Here is a 24,632-nt window from a genome sequence, read left to right on the forward strand (position 1 = left end):
ATTACTTTACAACCCATTTAATCATCCAAATGACACTTATGAAGGTTTTAACCACTTGCTCACTGGGCACTTATACCCCCCCCCCTTCCTGACCAGGCCAATTTTCAGCTTTCAGTGCTGTTGCACTTTGAATGACATGTTGTCATGCAACACTGCATATGACATTTTTATACATCTTTTAGGACAGCTAGAGCTTTCTTTTGGTTGTATTTAGTGACTGCTGTTTTTTTTTTTTATTATTATTATTTGGTAAACAAACGAAAAAAGACAGAACATTTTGAAAAAAATAACTTTTTCTTAGTTTCTGTTATAACATTTTGCAAATATATTTATCGGCGTATAACACGCACTTTTTTCCCCTTAAAATAAGGGGAAAATCGTGGGTGCGTGTTATACGCTGATCCCCCGCCGTTCTGAGCCTCTGGGCGGCTCTCAGCTGCCTTCGGCCCTTCTTGGCAGCTTTCGGCCGTTCTCGTTGGCTTTCGGCCGTGAGCGGCCGAAATACACAGGACATCCAGCTTTGTATCTCAGCGGCTCCATTTTTAAAAGGCAAGCTGCAAATAAAACTGACAAGGCTGCAAATGATAGACATGGCTGCAAATGACACTGACGAGGGTGCAATGATGGACAAGGCTGCAGATGGACACTGATAAGGCTGCATTGAATGAGGAGGCGGCATTTAAACTTCCCTCTTAAAAGTTTATTTTCCTTAAAATTCCCTCCTAAACTTGGGGTGCGTGTTATACGACAGTGCGTGTTATACGCCGATAAATACGGTAAGTCATTTCTCTCCTTCACTGACGTGCACTGATGAAGCTGTGCTGATGGGCTCTGATAGGCTGGACTGATGGATACTGATAGGATGTACTGATGGGCACTGATAGGCTGCACTGATAGGATGTACTGATGGACACTGATAGGCTGTACTGATGAGCACTGATAGGCGGCACTGATGGGTACAGGTAGGCTGTTCTGATGAGCACCGATAGGCTGCACCGATGGGTACTGATAGGCGGCACTGATGAGCAATTATTGGCTGCACTGATGGGTACTGATAGGCAGCACTGATGGGCAATGATGAGGAAGCACTGATGAGGCTGTGAGGGATGTTTCTTCCGGGAGGACACCCATGGAGAGTCGCAATGTAGCTGTCTTTCGGCTATGGCACGTTTAGGAAGTGGTTAAAGGGCCCTTTCATCATTGCCTAGAATTACAGGTAAGTATCTGGATGGTCTCTAGTCTTTCATACTAGCTGTGTTTAAATAATACATTCAGTGATTATTTTGAACAATAAATGACTGGAGGTAAGACTAAAGCGGTATTAAACCCCAAAACAAACATTATATGGCACCTTACCATTTTATTTTCACCTGGTGATCCAGCCAGTAAGTCTATTATTTTTCAACTTCTTTAACAGACCTAGCTGTCCAGCAAAAGTGTCAGTTAAGGGTTTGAGACAAACTATTTACCACTGACAGGGGTGCTTACAATTTTCAGCTTTTATTAATTTATGTTACATTTTTATATCAAAAGTTTAAAAAAATCGGTTTGCTGTAACTGCTTAAAAGGGTTAGGCTGGAGTTTTAATTTGTTAACCAAGTTCATTCAAATCTGCTAGTCCATTTAACACTACCCTCTCCCCTGATTGACAATGCTGCTGTCCAAGGGAGGCTACGTTGCCCCTCCTTAGTTACAGTGGAGGAGTGAATGTAGCCACCTTAATATAGGAGGTGTGTTACAGGTCAAATATCACATGAAACTACAGGAATAAAACCCTGAAAAAAAAGAAAATAAATGCAGCCGCCACGCCCAATGATTGGTAAGCTACAGCATATTTGTTTTTTGGTTTAATTACACTTTGAGGATTGGTAAACTTTAATATATTACATTTTTGTTTTGGGGTAAAATACTGTTTTGATTTATAAACTAACCTGGAGTTTAAGCTCAGTTGTCCCATTTGTTGGAAAACAGTAGAGAATTTCTGATGGATTTTATTCTCTACCTGGAGAAGATTGGAGTATTACTTTAAGATTTCCGAAGTCACAATTGACATTTCTATCTTTTTTTTTTTCCTATAGTTAATATTCTGATTGCATTCTATATATTGAAGAGCAGAAGCTCGGCACTCCTTGTCTTTTTAATTCTTCTGTAGAATAACAGTAGGAAGATTTACCCTCCTGCCTAAGAACTAACACACGTTTTCTGTAAATATCTCATTAATTATTCATACCTTCCTCCCATTGTGATTTTTAAGCTAACTCGTTCGGCAGAGACAAAATCCCATAAAACTGAGCGTTCGATAATAAATACTCTGGCGGACAGACCTGCCATTCAATAAATCACAGCCACTCCAGATATTAAAACTCCATATCTATTTTAAAAATAATTGATGATCCTTTTTAAGGCAAATTAATTTTTATGTTTGAGAAAGTGGCGGTCTTTGTTCAAAGTTTGGTGATGCACTGTGCCGATATTAAAGGGCTGAGTGATTGTGGATCTTTCAAAAGCTATCAAATTATACTAATTAAGCTGCAATGGGAACAGGGGACCCTAATAAATATATTCTGCAGGACTAGTTCCTAAAGCAGTGATTCTCAACCAGGGTTCTGTGGAACCCTAGGTTTCCTTCAGAGGTTACTAGGGGTTCCTTCAGTATTGGGCAATTTCTGCCTCTCAGATAAGTTCCTACTGGCACCATTGATCTGTTTATCTATCTGTAAGGAGGTAATTCTTCCCAATGACCACAAGTGTAAGGACCATTCCTCTCACTGACCATCACCCTAATGTATCATGAGTTGTAGATTTCTAACTTTTAGCGGGGGTTCCCCGAGACTGGAGAACTATTTCAAGGGTCCTCTGTGTTGAAAAGGTTGAGAAAGGCTGTCCTAAAGGATAAGTGCACTTTCAAACAAAGTGCACATATATGTCTTGCCCCTTCCACTGACCTAACCAAACCAACCCAACCCCTCCAACTGCTGTATATTTACCTTGATCCCCCAGCTGCAGTTCTGCTGTTTATTTACATCCCGTTCTGCAAGTCCTTACTATTCTGGAACCTGCACTTTATAGCCCCATAAAAGTCAATGGGATCATTTCTGATTATCTCTAGTATGGGGCATTAATGAAAAGGCAAACACAGGGAAGTGAAAACTTGTACTGTTGGATGTAAAAAACAGAGGAACCAGGTAAGTCAGATCAAGGTAAATACAGTATGCATCTATGGAGTAGGAGGGTGGTTTGTTTAGGTGCCACATACAGTATAAGCATCTATGGCCCTGGTGCCCAACCTATGGCCCTTTGATATATGATGTGCGGCCCTTGGACCTCAGCAGTTTGTGGTGGGAACGTTGATTAGGGTTATAGCATTGATCTCTACTTGCTTCATTTAATATGTTCTCAGTTTCTAAATGTCTTCTGCAGCATATCTCCAGACAAAAATGTAGCATGTCTTCAATCTCTGACCCTCATTTCTTCTATTAGGTCTGCAGTATATCTGCGGCCCTTCAGTCATGTCAGGGCTGGCATTTGAGGCCCCTTTTAGCTCATGAGTTGACAACCACTGATCTTTGGGGCTCTGCTGCTGTGTCCTCTGAGATTCCAGCACACTGACCAAGCTGTCACCAATAGCTCCCCATGACCTTTTATAATTAGGAACCAGTGGGACAAGTGCCCCATCATGTGACCATTGTGACAGCAAGTCGCTGTGGTCATTAAATCAGGAACTTCTGCTCCTGACATTGAGATACACTTAAAGGGTCATGGGGTGGTGACAGCAAAAAACAACAATAAACAAAAACATTTTGACAGTGTGAGGTAGGGTTAGACCCTCTTTGTTTGCCCTGGTGACTGTTATTACTTCTAAATCTCCCTTGGCTCTGAAGCCCAGTCCGCTCTTGGATCACACTCCAGAGGCTATTGACAGGAAGTGAGGAAGTAATGTGACACCTCCACATTGCCTATTTTAACCCAAATGTTGCTGATAAACAGGCATTGCACATGGTTGCGGGCCATTTGCGGCGCTTCTCCATTGACTTGAATGTGTAGAGTTCGGAGGGCTTGCCACCCGCCAATCACTACAGGTTGGGTCAACTTTGCCACAGGAGTGAAAAATCATAGCTGTGGCATGTAAACACCCCATGTTATTAATTGCAGATTAAGAGGGGGGGGGGGGGGTGACAGGCGACAATAACACAGCTCAACCTCCCATTTTGGCCACCCTCCGACCACAAGTCTAAATGAGGCCTAAGACAGAAAAAAAGTCTAAAATTTGAAATATGTGTATTGTCAAGAGAGCAAGAGGTAAAGGGAAATCTTCCAATGAAGACAATTGTTTTGACAACTAAGATGAGATCTCTCTTCGCTTTAGGGAAAAGTCTTGCCTCTTCACCAAGTCCAATCAAGGAATTGTGCAAATGCAAAGCATTCTCTGAATGGCTTTCTTGCCCAGTGACCAACCTCCTGTATTGAGAATGCCACAGGGAAGTCGCTTGCACGGGACCCAGAAGTCAGTGGAGATCACTGGAGTTGCGGTGCACTTACTACAATGATTTTCAGCATCTAGAGCACTAGTTGTCAACTTTTGAGATAATGGGGGGCCTCAATGCACCCCCTGATATATATATAAGGCTTGAGAGGACTGTCATAAACTTTAGACCTCATAGAGGAAATGAGGGTTGAAGAGTGTGGATATTCTACACTTTTGGCTGAGGATATACTGCAGAAGACAATACGAAACTGGGAAAATGTTAAATGAAGCTAGTAGAGATCAATGCTATTACCCTACTCAATGCTCCCACTGCATACTGCTGGGGTCCAAGGGGCGCACATCATATACCAAATGGCAGCAGGTTGGGCACCTCTAGATTCTAGAGGATCACACAGGTTTGGTATATACATAGTTACATCGATCCAACCTGGATCAATGTAACTTTGTAAAAATATTCTTAAATTGAATAATCGTTTGAAATTCGTGTTCTATTTCTATATTTTGCTTACATGTTCTCAGCAGTCATGGTTGCTGCCTAATCTGACAGTTCCATGTTTCAACGGTATATTGAGTAGCTTAGCAAGAGTTACTCTTTAAATATGTCCCTCTTGCTGGTTAGCGTGCCAATGTTCCCCTCCCTCCTCTCTCTGGTTAATTTACAAATCAGTCTGTAAACAGTTTTAACTCAGAGGACATCAATTAGATTTGACTTCTTCTCACACTTTATAAATCACTGCCAAAATGTTGTTTGCTTATATAATCAGATTGTAGTTTATGAGGTGTCAGATTTTCGGTAATTAATTTACTTGTGGAGTTGTTGGAATGACAAAGGGAAACCTTCCTTAAAGGAGTATGATGGTTTATGTGTTCATTATGTCAGATTAAGAGAACATGGGAACTGGCCATTGAGCCAGCAATTTGGTTTCCTGTAATTTGTTGCTGGCCCACCCCCATTATTAATCCCCCACTTATGCACGTCAACATTGTTCACAGCTTAACTATTAAAGTTGATGCAAACCCTAACTGAATGACAATGAGTATTCCAAAGCAGTATGTTTTTATCCTTTCTTAGATATAGCCACCTTCTACCTACATGTACACCAGCGATGGTTGCATGACATTTTCAGGGTTTCTTTATGATGACAAATGCGGTGGGTAATGCCTGCATAGTAACAAACTGGTCTGTTGTTTCCATTGGAAAGCCATGTGAGAAAAGCCAAAATGGGAGAGACAGGGACAGAGCGTTGTCATGGTATGGTGTCATGGAAGTGCCTGAACAAGGACCTTCATGGCAGGATCACCAAGTCTTACTTTAATGAAAACTGCAAATGTAAAAATATTGAACAATACTTGATATTGAGTTTACTGGTTGGGCTTACATACACTTGAAAGTTTTAGGTGCCCCCACACCTTTTTTTAAATTAGAATAAGCAATTAAAAAAATCTGTAGGGGGTGGGGGGGGGGGGGTTAGATAGTATACTTACCTTTCCCTTGGCTTCTGCTTTTGCTGAAAAAATGCTCAGAGTAATGGTGCTACAGTGTCTTCTCATGAGATTTGGAGTGCTCACCATTCCCCAGGCAGTAGGATAACTTCGCCCACAGGGGGTGACCTTTGTGTCCCCATCTCACTCCCTTATCTAGGTAATCTGGTGATCTCAGAACCCCTGCTTAAGATTTAAGAATCAAATTTATTAACAAGCCCAGTGTAGGTAAGAGAAGGATGTTACATTGGCTGTCATGCTAATCCAGTAGCTTCAAGACTTTAGGATCTACTGATCTAGAACACATATGCAGAGTTCTAACTGCAATCGGATCTTCATATTTGTTCTAGGTGGGCTTCAGAATTATTAAAGCCAGAGGCAGCACAGTAAGTTGCATTGTCATAAGTTTAGCAATGGCAGCCTTCATGCTTCTCTCAGTACATATTTGTAAGGCCAAAGCTTTTTTCCTCATACCTCTCTTGTGGGGCACTTACAGTACTTGTGCTCTCCTGTGACCCAGAATCAGCCAACAGCAGGCTAAAGCCCTCTGTTGGCTACTGTCACAAAACCACTCCAGGGCTCTGGAAAGATCAGGGCTGGATTAACATAAGGTGTATTGGAGCTGCAGCTCCAGGCCTCTTACCTTAAGATAGGCCCATTTAAAAAAATAAATTAAAAAAATCACAAAAAAAAGAAGATTGACTTTGAAGTTTGTAGCTTGGTGACCAGGGGAGCCCAAATGTGTGGGGTATGTAGCTGAAGGTCTACACCACCACTGGTCAAAATTTGGGGCTCCTATCACCTATGGTCCTGGAGATACGGGGCTCCTTGCGCAACCTGTCAGAAGCAACATACAGAGCGGCCAGTTTAAATACAAACTGGCATACTCTGTTGGCAGCAGACTGAGAGGATGAGCTCACAGTGCCTCTCCTCACTTCCTGTCAGAGGCATTGACAATTGACAGCTTGGAGCTGGCAGAGTTTGACAGGCAGCACCGTCTGTCAAACTCGCTCTCAGTAGCAGCATAGTCCAACAATGTAAAACTGCCATTCAGCAATGTAAAAAAAAAAAGGAAGCAGCAGTAGCAACTCAGGAATGCCTGTCAGCTGCTGCCATACCACTCGTTGAAAAGCAATACACCACAGATCACTTTTCAGAGGGCAGTAAGCATTACTGCAAATGTGAAAGAAACTTGAAACACATCGTCCATTTCACACTCACCACCAACCAGGTCACTTCGCAGCCACTTTACATGTTAGCCACCTCCCTTCAGCTTATATCACAGGTGACCATTTCCCAACCTGCAGCTGGCAGACCCTACTCCAAAAGATATCACTCCCAGTTACTTCCCCCACCCACTGATTGATATCCCTCCATGACCACCTCACACCCACCCTGACAGACCTCTCTCCCCAGCCTGTCCCCACACACCTTCTCACCTGCCGACCTGTGAATGGGGGAATCACTCCCGCAGTGTTATTGTGTTCTGCCAGTGGAGAGCCTTCCCAACCCACAGAATACAATGATCATTGTTGCTAACTATAGCTGGCAGCACTGACTGTTTTGGGAAAAACCTGACAGGCTGGTTGTACTCAAGTCGATTAATAGATTGACTTGTGTACAACCAGCTAGCCCATACATAGATCGCTTATAGGTGGTCTCTGCTTAATTGGCTTTTTTAAATTCATGTATGGCCCGCTTAACCATTACGCAGTCCCTAAACATCCTTCCACAAACTTTTACATTTTTCCTTCCAAGAATCCTACATCCTTCTCACCTGTACATAGTGTCCACTGTCATACCCTCCACACTCCTCTCCTGTACATAGTGCTCACTGCCATACCCTTCACACTTCTCTCCTATACATAGTGCCAACTGTCATACCCTCTACACTCCTCTCCTGTACATACTGCTTACTGTCATACCCTCCTTACTCCTCTCTTGTACATACTGCCCATGGCCATACCCTCCACACTCCTCTCCTGTGCATACTGTCCACTGTCATACCCTCCACACTCCTCTCCTGTACATACTGCTCACTGTCATACCCTCCACACTCCTCTCCTGTACATACTGCCAACTGACATACCCTCCAGACTCCTCTCCTGTACATACTGCCAACTATCTTTCTCTCCACACTCCTCTCCTGTACACATTACCCTCATAATACCTTCCACACTCCTCTCCTGTACATACTGCCCCTATCATACCCTCCACATGCCTCTCCTGTACATACTGCCCCCATCATACCCTACACACTCCTCTCCTGTAAATACTGCCCACTGGCATACCCTCCACACTCCTCTCCTGTACATAGTACCCACTGTTATACCCTCCACATTCCTCTCCCTCATCTGCACATACTTCCCACCTTTATGCCATCCATACTCCTCCCCTATGCCTCTTACACACAAAAACAGTTCTTTAAAATTATATTGAATATCCTCAATGTTACCAGCTCTAGAATGGGCACACTTTTGTTCCATCTTCATCCTGTCTTCCTTCTGAGTTCTGTGCCTTCGTTCACTTACCTTGGCCGGGCTGTGTTGCTGTCACTTCCACGCATGCTCATTCGCTTCCTCTCTTTCTCTCTCTAAACCCCCTCTATCTCTCGTCCTCCCTCCCTTACTCCTCACCCCTCTCTCATCCCCTTTCTTTCCCTTCTCATCCTCCCTTTCTCTATTTAATTTAATTTGTTATAACAAAAAAAGTTAGCATTTTTAATTATAATTAATTTTATTTATTTATTTTAATAAAAAGCCTCACCGTAATCCTCAGCACCAGGCCCATGATGTTCTTAACCCGGCCCTGGGTCGGGTTAAGAACATCATGGGCCTGGTGTTAAGAAGGATCCCGAGTGCGTGTCTGAGAGCCAAAGCCAGCTGTCGATCAGGCATCTGGGTGGATTCAGACAAAGTGGTTGGGACCCTTCCAGAGCCTCCTGGAGTGGCTCTGTGGTGGTAGCCAACAGTAGGCGTTATCCCACTGTTGGCTGATTCTGGGTTACTCCAAAAAAGCCAGCTGCTCCCACCCACTTCCAAGCCCGGTGCTCCATTGAGCATCCGAGGGGCAGAGAGCGTTGACTGACACTCACTGCTCTTTGCTCAGAGATGACTGAGATCTCAGCGGTCGCTGATCATGTGATTACTCACTTCTTGGGCTTAGAGCCGTTAGGTATAGCTGCAAGTAGGCGAGTAATTAAGTAACTCAGAAACATGAGATTGAAATCTTCTATGTAGTTTTTCCATATAAGTCATCTCTGGCCGTCATGTGCATGCTAGTATAATGAAACTGGTTCTGACACCCAACTGATAAAGTTACCACAAACAAGGCTACCATGCAGTTCCGCAGTGCCTGTGGGTAAATCATCTCTGCTCAGCAGCTTTTGGGAGGGATTACAGATTTGTACAGCCCCCATAATCAGGGAAGAACCAGGCTTTGGGGGCATTTGTCCTCATGGGCTAGTCTTAATAAGGTATGTTGAGCTGTTGGCCCTAATTTGAGATCCTTCACTGGTCTGACACAACATCTGCCAAAAGAAAAGTCTTCTTGGTTCCTATCAAGTTCTGAGATGTCTTGTCACCAAATACCAAGAGCTGCAAAGGGAGCTGGCTCTAACAAATGTGAACTAGTACCAGTCATGAAATAGCCACTTTACTGTATTTACCCCTCAAAGCCAAACAATCGCAGTCCTCTTCTATCCATAATGGACTAGCAGCCATCTAGTGATACTTCCACCATTATCATGGAGTAGGAACTTTAGTAATAAAATCATAGATAATATGTTAATTTTTATACCAGACAACAGCAGAAAATAATAACCTGCAAACCATGTCATTAGCATTTGGAATTTGCCTTTTTCTTTATGTGAGTTTTTAATTAAACTATAATTAGTTACTGTTAATTAATAATGTCACTTCAGTAATCAGGAATAAATGAGAAAGTTGCCAGAATGCATACATTACTTCTTTGTCATAGTATGAGAAGACACCTTGTTCCTTTGCACCCAGTGACAATACAACCCGGTGACATACCAGATATATCACATGCCGTGCATCTGTGTGAAACGCGTCTGCGTGTTCATTATTAATGTAATACTTGTTCCCATTATATGTTTGTTGTTTGGCTCACAATTAAACTTAATTAAAGCAAATAATGCATCTCATTAAAAGTTGCCATTAAAAAACAAATTAACTAGGTTAAACCGTATCTAAACACAAAAAACAAATATTGAATATATTGCATCTTAGAAGTCCTTAGGTGTGGAGGCTGCATTCCTTTTCCTCTTTCTGGATAAGCACAGTTTCAGCAAGTATAAGAAATACTTGTTGATCTTGTCAGAAATGCTGTATGCTTGCAATCTTGTGTGAGCTTAAAGTGGAAGTTCAGCCTAAAACTAAAATCTCGAAATCTACTGGCGGCCACAATCTAAGACTTACCTATCTAGCCCTGTAAAGCAAAAATCGCTATACATACATTTTCTGAAGCACCTCCAGCAGTGGAAGCTCTGTGCAGGAGACAGCCGACGATGGCTGGGAAATGTCTGGGAAGCGACGTCACCCATAGAGTTACTAAGGGGCTTCCATTGTAGACTGCCTCTTCTGCACCCACCTACACAGAGAAGCTGCCGCTGACGGTTCAGCATGGGACCGGAATGGCTTCAGAAATGGTATGTATAGCGATTTTTGCTTTACAGGGCTAGATAGGTTAGTCTTAGCCCCTGTACACACGGTCGAAGATTTCGACAACCAAATCCGTCGGATTTTGTCTGTCGGATTTTGTCCGTCGGATCTTGTCCGAAACTGTTGCATACATCCATCCAATCCGATCATTCAGAACGTGATGACGTAATTTTGTTACGATGGGACTACGTTCAGGCTAGTAGCCAATAGCTTTGATGTAGGAATTTGATCTGAGCATGCGTGGCACTTGGTCCGATCAAAATTCTCTACACATGATCGGAGTATGTCCGATCGAACCAGTTGGTCGGAAAATATTTCCAACAAGTTGGAAAATTGGGTCCGACGGATATTCCGACGGAATCAGTCCGATGCATACCACACACAGTCGGATTATCCGACAACACGGTCCGATAGGACACATTCCGACAGATTCTCCAACTGTGTGTACAAGGGCTTAGATTGTGGCTACAAGTAGATTTAGAGATTTTAGTATTAGGCTGAACTTCTACTTTAATTGTGTAAACTACTAGTTCTGTAGGGCAGGGCACAGAGGTGGCCCATATTAAGTCAATAGATGTACCCATAGTCATAGGCCAGGGGGAACTCAAGTGTTGTAAAGCTTTTATGACAGCCTGCCCCTCCTGGGAGAGGGGTACACTGGGTAGGGGTGAATTAGGAAGGCAAAAAGCTTCATGGGTTAGTTGCCACAAGGGAAGTGATTACTGGATGTCTCTGTGGGTGGGTAGATAAGTTCAGCACGTAGGCAGTTGGGCCTTATTCATGTGGTTTCCCCTTAGGGGAGAAACCTGGAATGGTGGCAAAAGGTTATGCATTTACGGCACTACTCGAATCCCCCTTCTTTGGAATGCTGGAGTGTGGAACCCCCCTCCTGTGAGTAGCCGGCATCTCCTCTCTCTAAAATATGCTGGACTGTTTGTAACTTAAGCTGAGTGCCGCCACCTTCAACGATGGTTGAAGTATGGTAATATCTTTTCTTCTTTTGATTTATTTTTTTATTAAAAAGCATTCTTGGTGTGGACTCCTCCTTCTCCTAAACTCTATATTCTGAAAAGGAAATGTGTGCCCGAGAGGCAGAGCTAGGCTTGTTGGTGTAAGGTTTTAAACAGGTGTGCACAGGACTGTCAACAAATACTGGTTAAGCCAGGATGGGTTGTCCTGCAGGCCTCCCCACCATAAGGAAAAGTAGGATAATTCTCTTGTGTAGCCCATTGTATGCTCTTAGGGCAAGGTCATTGCTCATGGGTCCAAGTAGGAATAGGGTAAAAAGTGGCTGTGCTTTCCTGAAACACAACAGTCCCATCCATCTAACATATAACGGAGATGAACAAAGACAAACATTTTCCATTTTCAAGTCCAACCTCTGTGACAACCATGGCTGCCATCATCACAGTAGGGAAAGACATGAAGGGACTGGAATTGTGCAATTCATTTTTTTTATTCATTTTTTTATGATTGTTAGATATGCTTTAATTAGGGGACTAAGGAAGCAAAATAAAATTGATTGATAGATAGATAGAGTTTTACCTATGCTGGACTTTTTGTCGATTAATGTCCTCACTGGATTTATTTTATATATATATATATATATATATATATATATATATATATATATATATATATATATATATATATATATATATATATATATATAAATAAATATATATATATGTATGTATCTATGTATGTATGTATATATATATATATATATATAATGCATATTCTGTATGTATATATATGTACACATCAAAAAAACTAAACTAAACTACTCTAAATACATAGAAAGAGAGAAGAGTGATGGCAGAAAGAGTAGTCCACGAGTCTTCCATTATTTTAGTTTTTTATTTTCTTTTTTTTTTTACTTTTTTTTCTGTTACCTTTTCAGTCTGAGTATAAATCTATGTTTGTCCTAAAGTGTTTGAAGCTATTTTTGAAGCTATTTACCGTTGTCTGGCTCACTACCTCTGCATGAAGTTTACAACCAAAAAAACACTAAATACGGAAATAATATTTTATTTTTCAAACAATATTCTGTAAGGCAGCTCAATATGCAAAATGAAAGTTATTTGTTCAGTGACATGCCACTGATGTCAAAATTAGCAATTTTGGTGCAAAATCAATTTTATCTATGGGCTCATCCCTAAACGTGATGGTTCCTCCGTGAGCAGCGGGTCCAACAGCCCACTGAGTACCTCATGTAGGTTCAGGCAGGTGTTTATGAATGTACAGTAAATAGCATATCGCTGCTTGGCAATGCCAACAAAGACTAAATAATATAATTTTTCTGTTTTTGAACAATTAAAAAATAAGCAACTAATGCACAAAAGAAGATTTGTATGTATAGAAATTGTGTTTGCTTTGCACACTTTGAGGGGTAATTGATAAACTCAGCCTTGCCTGGTTCATTTGAAAAACGACGCTGCCCAACCAAATGTAATACACAAAAGAAAATAGTTGACTGGGCAATTGTTTCGGTGACTGCGTCCAGCCTAGCAAAGGTGACTGACCAGAAAGTTATAATGCGTGCAATAAAATAGACATTTTCTGCTGCTTCAGCTTTTTCTTTAATGTATCTTGATGGTTGTTTTATCATAAGGAAAGCTGATTTTTTTTCAGAGTGTTGCACAGAAGGATATGAACACCCTCTACCGCTGTCAAATAAAGGCACACTGCCGTCAATGTCTTTCTCCACTATCAACTGCCAACCTGGACAGTGCAGAGGGCAAGAAGTTAACTAGGTCATGTGACTAGCTCCTTCCCTTTAGGCCCCAAAAAATTCATACAGGGCTTGAAAAATAAGCTACACTCGTAAGCTTGGTTCACACCAGTGGTGTATCTATAGACATAGGTAGGTGTGTACAGCCTTTTGCATTAGGGTGTGCACCTCAAAGCTCAAGCACACATGCACGGATGGTATCAGTAGGGATAGGATTGGTGTCTGTAGTTTTTTGCTTTTATTCTTTTGTATTGTTATTACTTTTTTACAATTTTTTTGTTTAAGAGCCCCATTGAGGGGCTTTGGTGAAATAGCAGATAAAGGGACTAAGAAGGAACTGAGGACAAAGATTCCCCAGTCCCTTTCTCTATAGCCTCAGCTGTCACTGGGGTAGGTGCTTTCAGAAGGGAAATCTGGGTCACTCAAGGTGATAAGGGTGTGCCCAGGCACATCTGACACACCCTGTGTGCAGGGCTGGTGCAAGGATTTTTGGTACCCTAGGCGAAACCTCATTTTGCTGCCCCCCCAAGGCCCCACCCCTGACTCCACCCCATTTTCCCTGCCCATGTAAAGCCTACTTTTTTAATGAAGCGCCCATCAAATGCAGCCCACCAGCGCCCATCAAATTCAACTTCACCAGTGCCCATCAAATTCAGCCTCACCAGCGCCCATCAAATTCAGCCTCATCAGCACCCATCAAATGCAGCCTCACCAGCGCCCATCAAATTCAACCTCACCAGCACCCATCAAATGCAGCCTCACCAGCACCCATCAAACGCAGCCTCACCAGCGCCCATCAAATGCAGCCTCACTAGCACCCATCAAATGCAGCCTCACCAACACCCATCAAATGCAGCCTCACCAGCGCCCATCAATGCAGCCCACCAGCGCCATCAAATGCAGCCTCACCAGCGTCCATCAAATACAACCTCACTAGCGCCCATCAATGCAGCCTCACCAGCGCCCATCAAATGCAGCCCACCAGCGCCCATCAAATGCAACCTCACCAGTGCCCATCAAATTCAGCCTCACCGGCACCCATCAAATGCAGCCTCACCAGCACCCATCAAATGCAGCCTCACCAGCGCCCATCAATGCAGCCCACCAGCGCCATCAAATGCAGCCTCACCAGCGTCCATCAAATACAACCTCACTAGCGCCCATCAATGCAGCCTCACCAGCGCCCATCAAATGCAGCCTCAACGGCGCCCATCAATGCAGCCTACCAGTGCCCATCAATGAATGTTTGCTTGCTTCCATTCATTCGGGAGTCAGAACACAGACGCTGCACTTCTGACACTATGTGTGAATGGAGCAGCGGCTGCCTGCTGATGCTGAGACTTATGCCACGTACACACGACCGGACTTTTCAACATCAAAGGTCCGACAGAACAATTCCGGCAGACCATTCGATCGTGTGTGGGCTGCAGGGGACTTTTGATTTGCAAAAATCCGACAGACTTTAGAAATGGAACATGTTTCAAATTTTTCCGCCGGAACTCTGCCGGACCCTGTTCCTATCGAGAAATCCGCTCGTGTGTATGCTAGTCCGACGGACAAAAAACGACGCTAGGGCAGCTATTGGCTACTGGCTATGAACTTCCTTATTCTAGTCTGGTCGTACATCATCACATTTGAATCCGTCGGACCTTGGTGTGATTGTGTGTGGCCAAGTCCGTTGATTCGGAAAGTCCGTCAGAACTCTGTCAGAACTCAGTCGAAAGTCTGTCGGACCTAGTCCCTCGAAAAGTCTGGTCGTGTGTACGCGGCATAAGTTGCTTGCTGCAGAGAGAAGAGAGTAGGAAAACCAGTGGCTGGGCCCCCTAGGCAACAGGACGCCCTATTCGGCTGCCTGGTTTGCCTAATGGTAGCACTGGCCCTGCCTGTGCACACGCTTATGTATATACTGTAGATCAGCCTTTCTCAACCTTTTCAACACAGAGGAACCCTTGAAATAGTTCTCCAGTCTCAGGGAACCCCTGCTAAAAATTAGAAATCTAAAACTCATGATACATTAGTGTGATGGTCAGTGGGAAGAATGGCCCTTACACGTGTGGTCATTGGGAAGAATTACCTCCTTACAGATAGCTAAAAAGATCAATGGTGTCAGTGGTAGCTTATCTGAGAGGCAGAAATTGACCAATGCTGAAGGAACCCCTAGCAACCTCTGGAGGAACCCTAGGGTTCCATGCAATCCTGGTTGAGAATCACTGCTATAGATCATGGGGCCCATAGTGAGATTTTAATGCCCCCTATTCTTACTACACAGCCTGCAAAAGGCATTCTGCAGCTCCCTCCTCACATCTGACATCAGCTGTTCTTGATTGAAAATGTCATAGCTTAGTGTCAAGAGCATGCTCTGCAATCCCTATTGATACCGTGATGGATTTGTGTTATCTTCACCTGCACACAGATTAAAGTGGTTGTAAACCCTTACAAACCACTTTGACCTACAGGTAAGCCTAGATTAAAGCTTACCTGTAGGTCCAAGAAATATCTCCTAAACCTACACGGTTTAGGAGATATTTGCCAAAACACAGGCACCGCTGTCTACGGAGCATGCGCCGTAGACAGCGGCGTGCAGGCGCACTGAGCGCGCCGCTGTCAACGGCGATATGCCGCGCGTGGCGGCTCCCGTGTGCATGCGCGGGAGTCACATCATCGCGGCTTCGTCAAATGACAGCGCCGGACCAGCGAGACCCACTGAGAAGATGGAGGCTCCTCACACAAGGGGAAAGCGGTGACTTTGCTGGCTCCTGTGTCAGGTAAGTGACACATAATGGATGCGATGCGATGCATAGTAGTCCATTATGCTTTACCTTTGCAGGGAATCAAAGAGGAAGTAAACCCATCAGGGTTTACTTCCTCTTTAAGTTGTCTCAATAGATCCCTATTGGTGTCCCCTTGCATTCGCAGGCCCCACAGCAAGTGCATGGGCTGCTCTGGCTATTGCACTGCAGGTTCAAACTGTTGTATTGCAGGTATGCAATGGGCAAAAATGGGTGTTAGGCACATTTTTAGCACTGTGGTTTCATCCATTCCTAATGGCACATACTTAAAGTGATTGTAGCCATATTAGTGCAATTGTGACAGAGAAAATTGAGTACTGTCCGTGATACTTTTTTTATTTGCACTACCATACAATTTTTCAGGACAAGCTTTTGGGGTCTGTCCCCTTCTTTAAGGTCCAAGCAGTACTGATTCACAAATTTTTGAGCAGAATGTTAAAAAACAAAACAAAAAAACTGGAGCTCACTCATGGGTAAACGGTGGTGGGTAAAGTGAATGTGTTGGGGGCATGGCCTGGCGGGGATCCAGGCGGAGACTGCCATTCACTATCACACAGCAGGCTTTGACTTGATGTGCGGCTTCCGGGACACCTATCACCCTCTACCATCACCCTTACCTAATTATTATAGTTTTGCTGAATTTGAAAGTTTTAAAGCTATAGACAGCCAGGCAGCTAGCATTTTAGTGGAAGGTCAGCTGCTAAGAGAAAAAAAAGGGGTGAAATATATCCACAGGCAAAGTAGAAAAACCTTTTAAATTCTTTCATCCAACTTTTTCTTTGGTTGCTTTTTTTATCCTCTTGGATCCAACGCAGTCTATTTTAATTTGCCGTTCCGTCATTGTAATTATTGTTTTGTTAGAAGTTGCAGTATGAAATGATGACTCCTCTCTGACTGCAAAGAAATGTATATTACAGTCGCCAAAGCTATAAAATTCTATTTTATGTCAAGAATTAATTTACAGATCTTCCCATGTACGGAAATTATTGAGCATATGGTGACAGCAAAACTGACATATGGTCATTGTTATTTAGTTTTATTGCATTAAAATAATATAATTTAAAAGTTATTGGTGCATGTGAGCAAAACATATGTGCCGCAATTAGCGACAGTGATCATTAAAGGACTTTTTATGTGTTTGTCATGACTTTATGTCTGTAGAGAGCTTGACTTCCTGTGAGTTCTGTTTTGGCTCAATTGGAACCGATTGCCTCTTTTCGTGAGGAAATGATTATCTTTATATGCTGCGTGTCTTCTTCATAGCTTGTTTTATTTATTTCAGCCACTTTCCAGTCTCCATGGAAAGTTCATTTAAAGAATAATTGCAGGCATCGACCAGCTTGGATCGAAGTAACTATGTACATATGACATACCTGGCCAAGGCCACTGGAAATCACCGAAATAGACACTTCTACTCCAGTGATCTCCACTTGCTTCCGGGTCCCACGGCTGCTTTTCTGCATTGTAAACATAGGAAGTTGCTTGCTCAACATGGGCACCATTCAAAGAATGCTTTGCATTTTCTAAATGAATGCAAAGTTTTCTCTGATTGAATCAGGTGGAAAGTTACATAGTTACATAGTAGGTGAGGTCAAAAAAACGCTCAAGTCCATCAAGTCCAACCTATGTGTGTGATTATATGTCAGTATTACATTGTATATCCCTGTATGTTCCGGTTGTTCAGGTGCTCATCTAATAATTTCTTGAAACTATCGATGCCCCCTGCTGAGACCACCACCTGTGGAAGGGAATTCCACATCCTTTCCACTCTTACTGTTGGAGCAGGGACATCATGCTCATCACCTTGTCCAATCAGAGAATACTTTGCATGCTCCGAATGGTGCCCATGCCGAGCGGCTGACCTCCATGTATCAGGCCAACTGCTCATCACATGACCTGTGATTTCCAATTTTTAGGGACATCAGGCAGGTATGGTATATACATAGTTACGATTGTCCAAGCTGGACAATGTAATTATGTATAATATGGAGCTCAAACAAAACCAAAGAAAATTCCCAGCTCAACTTACCAACCAACCTGCAACCAACTGAATTATCCTGTGTAACAGTACATGTTAAAAACAGGGGTTTAGTTTGCACACATTTTTAAAAACATGCATAAGCTACAGAGCCACTTCACGGCACCCCAGTTTTATCTGCAGTCTTAACTCAAAATTTTCAGAGCCTCCATAGTAGAAGCACATGCATTATAATAGATAGGCAGAGGGCAGGTAAGCCTGGAGGCAGCCCAACCCTACTTAAAGGTGTAGGGGCACACTAGACACCCAGTATATAGCACAATGGCAACAAAGGTGTCCAGTGAATCCCCTGACCAGTATTCCAACAGCACAAACAAATAGCCACTGTCCTCATCTATAACTGGCCTTTGCAGCAAGGAGCACATGGAAGGGTGGCGCATGTCAAACAAAACCAAGGAAAATTCCCAGCTCAACTTACCAACCAGCCTGCAACCAACTAAATTGTCCTGTCTAAGCCCTTGTACACACGACTGGAGATTCCGACGGAATGTGTCCTATCGGACCGTTTTGTCGGATAATCTGACTGTGTGTGGTCTCCATCGGACTGTTTCCGTTGGAGTATCCGACGGACCAAGTTTTCCAACTTGTCCTTAAAATTGTCCGACAAAATGCTCCTATCGGACATACTCCGATCATGTGTAGCCTACTCCGACGGACAAAGTGCCACGCATGCTCAGATCAAATTCCTAGACCAAAGCTATTGGCTACTAGCCTGAATGTAGTCCCGTCGTAACGAAATAACGTCATCACGTTATGTACAATCGGATTTTCCGACAACTTCGTCCGACCGTGTGTATGCAACAGTTTCGGACAAAATCCGTCGGACAAAATCTAACGGATTTGGTTGTCAGAATGTCTGACCGTGTGTACACGGGCTAACAGTTCATGGCACTCCAGTATTATTTGCAGTCATATTTCTAAATTTTAAGAGCCTCCATAGTAAAAGCACATGCATTATAATAGATAAGCAGAGAGCAGGAGAGCCTGGAGGGAGCCCACCCCTCCATAACATGGAGATGCCTGGAATTATTCTTTAAAGTAGAACTCAAGGCAGAAGGATTTTTTTTTTTTCATTATTATGAAACTATTGACATGGTGTAGGTAAATGGCCAAGGGGTGGAAGGCAATTAAAATAGCTCTTCAATGTATGAGAGCAACAGCTATAATATCCATGGTTGCCAGATGTACAGCGATAGCTGTAACATCTGGTGTAAACAAATGTGTGTATTTCAAAGGACAGTAAAGTGATCCTGACACAGCATACACCTCATCAGAGCCAACTTTAGTTGATGCACCAGAAATGTAAAAAAAATTCCTCTGACTGGAGATCTGTTTTAACCCCTTCCCGTCGAGCCTATGCACATATGTGGCCTCATGGTCTTCTTCTGTGAGGCAGCATAAGTGCATACCCGTGTTTGTCATCTTTGGGTCTTGTACTAATTATCAGGAGTTGTGAGGGCCGGTCATTATCAGGATTAGGGCCATGGTCAGCTAAATTTCAACAAAAATGTATTTTTTTTACTATTTGGGGCTTCCCTTTGTAGCTACTTCTCAGGGCAGTCCCTTGAGCAGTAGAACATGAAGTGGACATCACCATAAGCAATGTTCCAGGCCAGGCAAGCCTTAAAACTAGTGCACCAGGGGGATCCCCCTATCTGGTCTGTACTCATAGTGTCCCTGGGACTTAGATGTCTTCCTCCAGACTCAGGCATACAGCCTCGGCAGTTAACCCCTAGACTGGAACCCCTAAAAACCCACCACCACACTGCAACTGCATGCATTGCATGTGGTTGCTGTGCAGCCCCTATCAGTTGCAATAATGCAATGTTTCTCAACTCCAGTCCTCAAGCACCCCCAACAGGACATGTTTTCAGGATTTCCCTCAGATGAAACAGCTGTGTTAATTTCTAAGGCATGAAACTGATCAAATCTGTGCAAAATAATGGAAAGCCTGAAAACATGACCTGTTGGGGATACTTGAGGACTGTAGCTGAGAAACATTGCACTACTGAACGTGGATGGGGGATAATTTTTTGGTTTGCCCCTTTGTAAAGCATCACAGCCTTGGCACGTGTACACTTCCATCCGCTGCCTTTGCAGCTTAAGGGGGAGCAGTTGGAAGGCAATAAAAACACAGCTCAACCACATGTTTTTACCGCCTCCAGCTATAAGTGTAAAGCTAGCATAAGTCAAATGTCAACCAGATTTTTTAGAAGGATTTCCTGATATTTCATTGGTCTATTTTCCATGGCCACTGTAGACACAGATAGTGCTTAATGGACTGTTTCTATAACTCACACAAAACATTATTTTGCAGATGACAACGAATGCCAAAATGCCACCTACATCTGTGGAGATCATGCCAACTGCACAAACACCAATGGAAGCTATTACTGCATGTGTGCCCCTGGCTATGTTTCAAGCGGCCATGTGAGATTTATGACCAACGATGGGACATACTGCCGGGGTAAGTCACGGTTCATGACTCATAATTTACCAGTAAGTTTGTCCTTTCTAATCTATATTCCAGCTAATCAATTATTCATCTGCATTAATATGATTATTAATATTGTCCATTCCAGTTTTATGTTTGCACTTCGGGAACAAATGGGCACATGAGATCTATTACTCAACCTCTGCAATCCCTGTTAAGGCATTTGATTAAAGCTACTCTCCAGGCTACTGCAAAAATACCAACCTCATCCCATCTAACTAATCATTCTATAGAAAAAAAAATACCTATAGTATAGGAAGGGAGGGGGTTACGTTTTGGCTGGGGATGGACATTAAAGCTGTACCCTGGAGAATAAGCTAAATCCATAGATCATATACATAGAAAAGTGGTCTTTGGTATTTGCTCAAAGAACTATAAGGCTTTATTCACATGGCTATGCAATGTGCAGAACACAGGTGTTGCTAGGTGGGAAAAAGACCAGGGGCTTCAGCCCGGAGGTAAACCGGGGGAGGGGAGTGAGGTGGGGTGGTCGGGGGGGGGGGGGGGTTCATGGAGGGTGCATAAACTGACATACACTGACCTACCTGACATATACACTGACCTACCTGACATACATGACAGACCTGACTGACATACATGACTGACCTACCTGACATACATGACTGACATGACTGACATACATAACTGACATGACTGACCTACCTGACATACATGACTGACCTACCTGACATACATGACTGACCTACCTGACATACACAGATTGTTGCTGCTCAGCCTTTACCTGTGTTGGAGTACACTCATCCCGGGCCCCGCCATTCACCAGACATCCCTACAGGCACCAGGCAGCCAGAGCCAGGAATCAGGATAGAAGAGCCGCCTGGCCATTTACACAGAGTGAGTGGCTCAGCGGGGATCTCCCAGTATCCAGCACGGCCGTAGTATCATTCTCGCCTCCCCCTGGACCCGGCAGTGCCTAGAGGCGATTCAGTTCGCATTGTGCGCTATACAAGTATTTCATTCATTCATTCATTCATGGATGTCACACGTCCCGCAGTCTAGGCATTGGATGAATGTGACGTCCGTCATAGGCACTAATAATGTAGGGCTATTAATGTATTAGGGATTTTTAGACCCAGGGCTTTTTGGGGACACACCCAGGGCTCCAGCCCCCATCAGCCCCCCCTCCCGACGCCACTGGTGCAGAGCCTTCATAATCACTCTCCTAGGACCCGCAGCTGCCACGTACAGCTGCCCACTGAGATGGATTAGGAGATAAGTGTGAGCAAGGTACAGCATTGTGTGGCAGGCTGTGAACACACAGAGTCCGTGTTAGACAATAAATTTATATGGTAGAAAGGTTTAACACAACTTATTTAGGCCCGGCAAATAGGCACATCCAACTTACGTACTGTGACAGCGATATGAAGACTTGAAGATGCTGACGGCATCTATAACAAGGTTCAGATTGTGGCCTGGCTGTTCCACACCCAAAGGGAAGGCTTCCTCTGAAAACTAAGCACTAGGGGCTAAGGGTGGGTGCAGTGTGATCAGCCAACATCCAAGTATAGAACATCAGTGATTAGGTTGCATTGAGTGCATCCAGAAATGGACTTTGGAGGCAGAGATAAAGTTTACAAATATATAAAAAAAAATGTGGAAATTTATTAAGGACGTGAAGTAAAAAGGTAAAAATATGACATGGTGAAAAAAAAAAACACATATAAATATACATGTCTCATGGCTACATATTCAAAGATACCCTTATAAACTAATCCATCCACAGAGCCACCTATCTGCAACTGTAGGTCAGCCTTGGTGAATTATAGTGGTCAACCCAACATGTTTCGGACGTATAGTCCTTCCTCGGGGGATGGAGTATATTTGCTTCTTAAAATAGATATGTAACAGTCAGTTAGTTTCATCTAGAAGTCTGTACATAAGCAAATATATGTGAACATAAATCTAGTGGTGGTATAAATTTACCCAAAATCTGGCTGCTAGTAATACTTACAACAATAGATATAACCTACCTTCAAGCTCTGCCTCTGCCAGACGGGGAACCTGACCCTACACTAGCCACACACATAAAGCACACCAAAGCTGGGAGCCAGAGTCTGAAATAGACTCTGCCTGACCCCAGATGGCCCCCTGTGAATGCAGAAAATCATAGAGCAACCAATTTCCTTGCAACACCCTTCTCCTCTTATATTACCAATTCGGTCTTGCAGAGAGGAGTATAGACTGGACCTGCCTACATTCGGCTGTACATGGTTGATTGCTGGGGTTGTAAAAAAAAAAAAGGACACACATGGGCATGGACCTAGGTACCTAATGTGAATGATTCACACCAAGACCTGCTCACACCAGGTGCAGTGGGACTGTACCGGGCAACCTTGCCCAGTACAGTCCCACTGTAAAACAGTGTAAATTTGCTGTCCACTCAAAATAACTCAACACACAGTCATTAATATCTAAATCACTGGCAAGAAAAGTGAGTACACCCCTAAGTGAAAATGTCCAAATTGGGCCCAATAAGCCATTTTCCCTCCCCAATGTCATGTGACTCATTAGTGTTACAAGGTTTCAGGTGTGAATGGGGAACGGGTTTGTAAAATTTGGTGTTATCGCTCTCACTCTCTCATACTGGTCACTGGAAGTTCAACATGGCACCTCATGGCAAAGAACTCTCCAAAGATCTGAAAAAAATAATTTTTGCTCTACATAAAGATGGCCTAGGCTATAAGAAGATTGCCAAGACCCTGAAACTGATCTGCAGCACAATGGCCAAAACTAAACAGCGTTTTAATAGGACAGGTTCCACTCAGAACAGGCTTTGCCATGGTCGACCAAAGAAGTTGAGTGCATGTGCTCAGCATCATATCAGTTCATAGTGGTTGTCTTTGGGAAATAGACGTATGAGTGCTGCCAGCATTGCTGTAGAGGTTGAAGGGGTGGGGGTCAGCCTGTCAGTGCTCAGACCATACGCAGCACACTGCATCCAATTGGTCTGCATGGCTGTCATCCCAGAAGGAAGCCTCTTCTAAAGATGTTGCGCAAGAAAGGCTACAAACAGTTTGCTGAAGACAAGCAGACTAAGGACATGGAGTACTGGAACCATGTCCTGTGGTCTCATAAGACCAAGATAAAATGATTTGGTTTAGATGGTGTCAAGCGTGTGTGGCAGCAACCAGGTGAGGAGTACAAAGACAAGTGTGTCTTGCCTACAGTGAAGCATGATGGTGGGAGTGTCATGGTCTGGAGCTGCATGAGTGCTGCCAGCACTGGGGAGCTACAGTTCATTGAGGGAACCATGAATGCCAACATGTACTGTGACACACTGAAGCAGGGCAGTAATCCAACATGATTATGACCCCAAACAAAACTGCAAGACGACCACTGCCTTGCTAAAGAAGCTGAGGGTAAAGGTGATGGACTGGCCAAGCATGTCTCCAGACCTAAACGCAATTGAACATCCTCAAACGGAAGGTGGAGGAGCGCAAGGTCTCTAACATCCATGAGCTCCGTGATGTCGTCATGGAGGAGTGGAAGAGGACTCCAGTGGTGACCTGTGAAGCTCTGGTGAACTCCATGCCCGAGAGGGTTAAGGCAGTGCTGGAAAATAATGGTGGCCACACAAAATATTGACACTTTGGGCCCAATCTGGACATTTTGACTTAGGGGTGTACTCACTTTTGTTGCCAGCGGTTTAAACATTAATGGCTGTGTGTTGAGTTATTTTGAGGGGACAGAAAATTGACACTGTTTTACAATTTGGACATTTTGACTTAGGGGTGTACTCACTTTTGTTGCCAGTGGTTTAGACATTAATATATATAATATGTAAACAAAAGGTACTAATGCGCTCCACCTAACTATTATTAAATATCTAAAAGATATGGAAGCAGCCAGCAAAAAATAGTGATCTCTACACCAAAAAATATAAGTAAAATAAATATATGCGGCGCT

General features: G+C 43.5%; 1 protein-coding gene across 1 annotated transcript in view; it reads left to right on the forward strand.

The window, feature by feature from the left end:
• The window catches only part of ADGRL4 (adhesion G protein-coupled receptor L4), a 253,358-nt gene that overhangs the window by 84,298 nt on the left and 144,428 nt on the right, over positions 1 to 24,632 (forward strand). The window contains exon 3 of the mRNA XM_077450392.1: positions 20,529 to 20,678. Within this exon, the coding sequence (XP_077306518.1) occupies positions 20,529 to 20,678 (150 nt within the window). The remainder of the gene's footprint in view (positions 1 to 20,528; positions 20,679 to 24,632) is intronic.

The sequence above is a fragment of the Lithobates pipiens genome, unplaced genomic scaffold (genome assembly GCF_037356315.1).
Source record: "Lithobates pipiens isolate NorthernLeopardFrog02 unplaced genomic scaffold, aLitPip1_a1.2 Scaffold_23, whole genome shotgun sequence".
Lineage (NCBI taxonomy): Eukaryota > Metazoa > Chordata > Amphibia > Anura > Ranidae > Lithobates > Lithobates pipiens.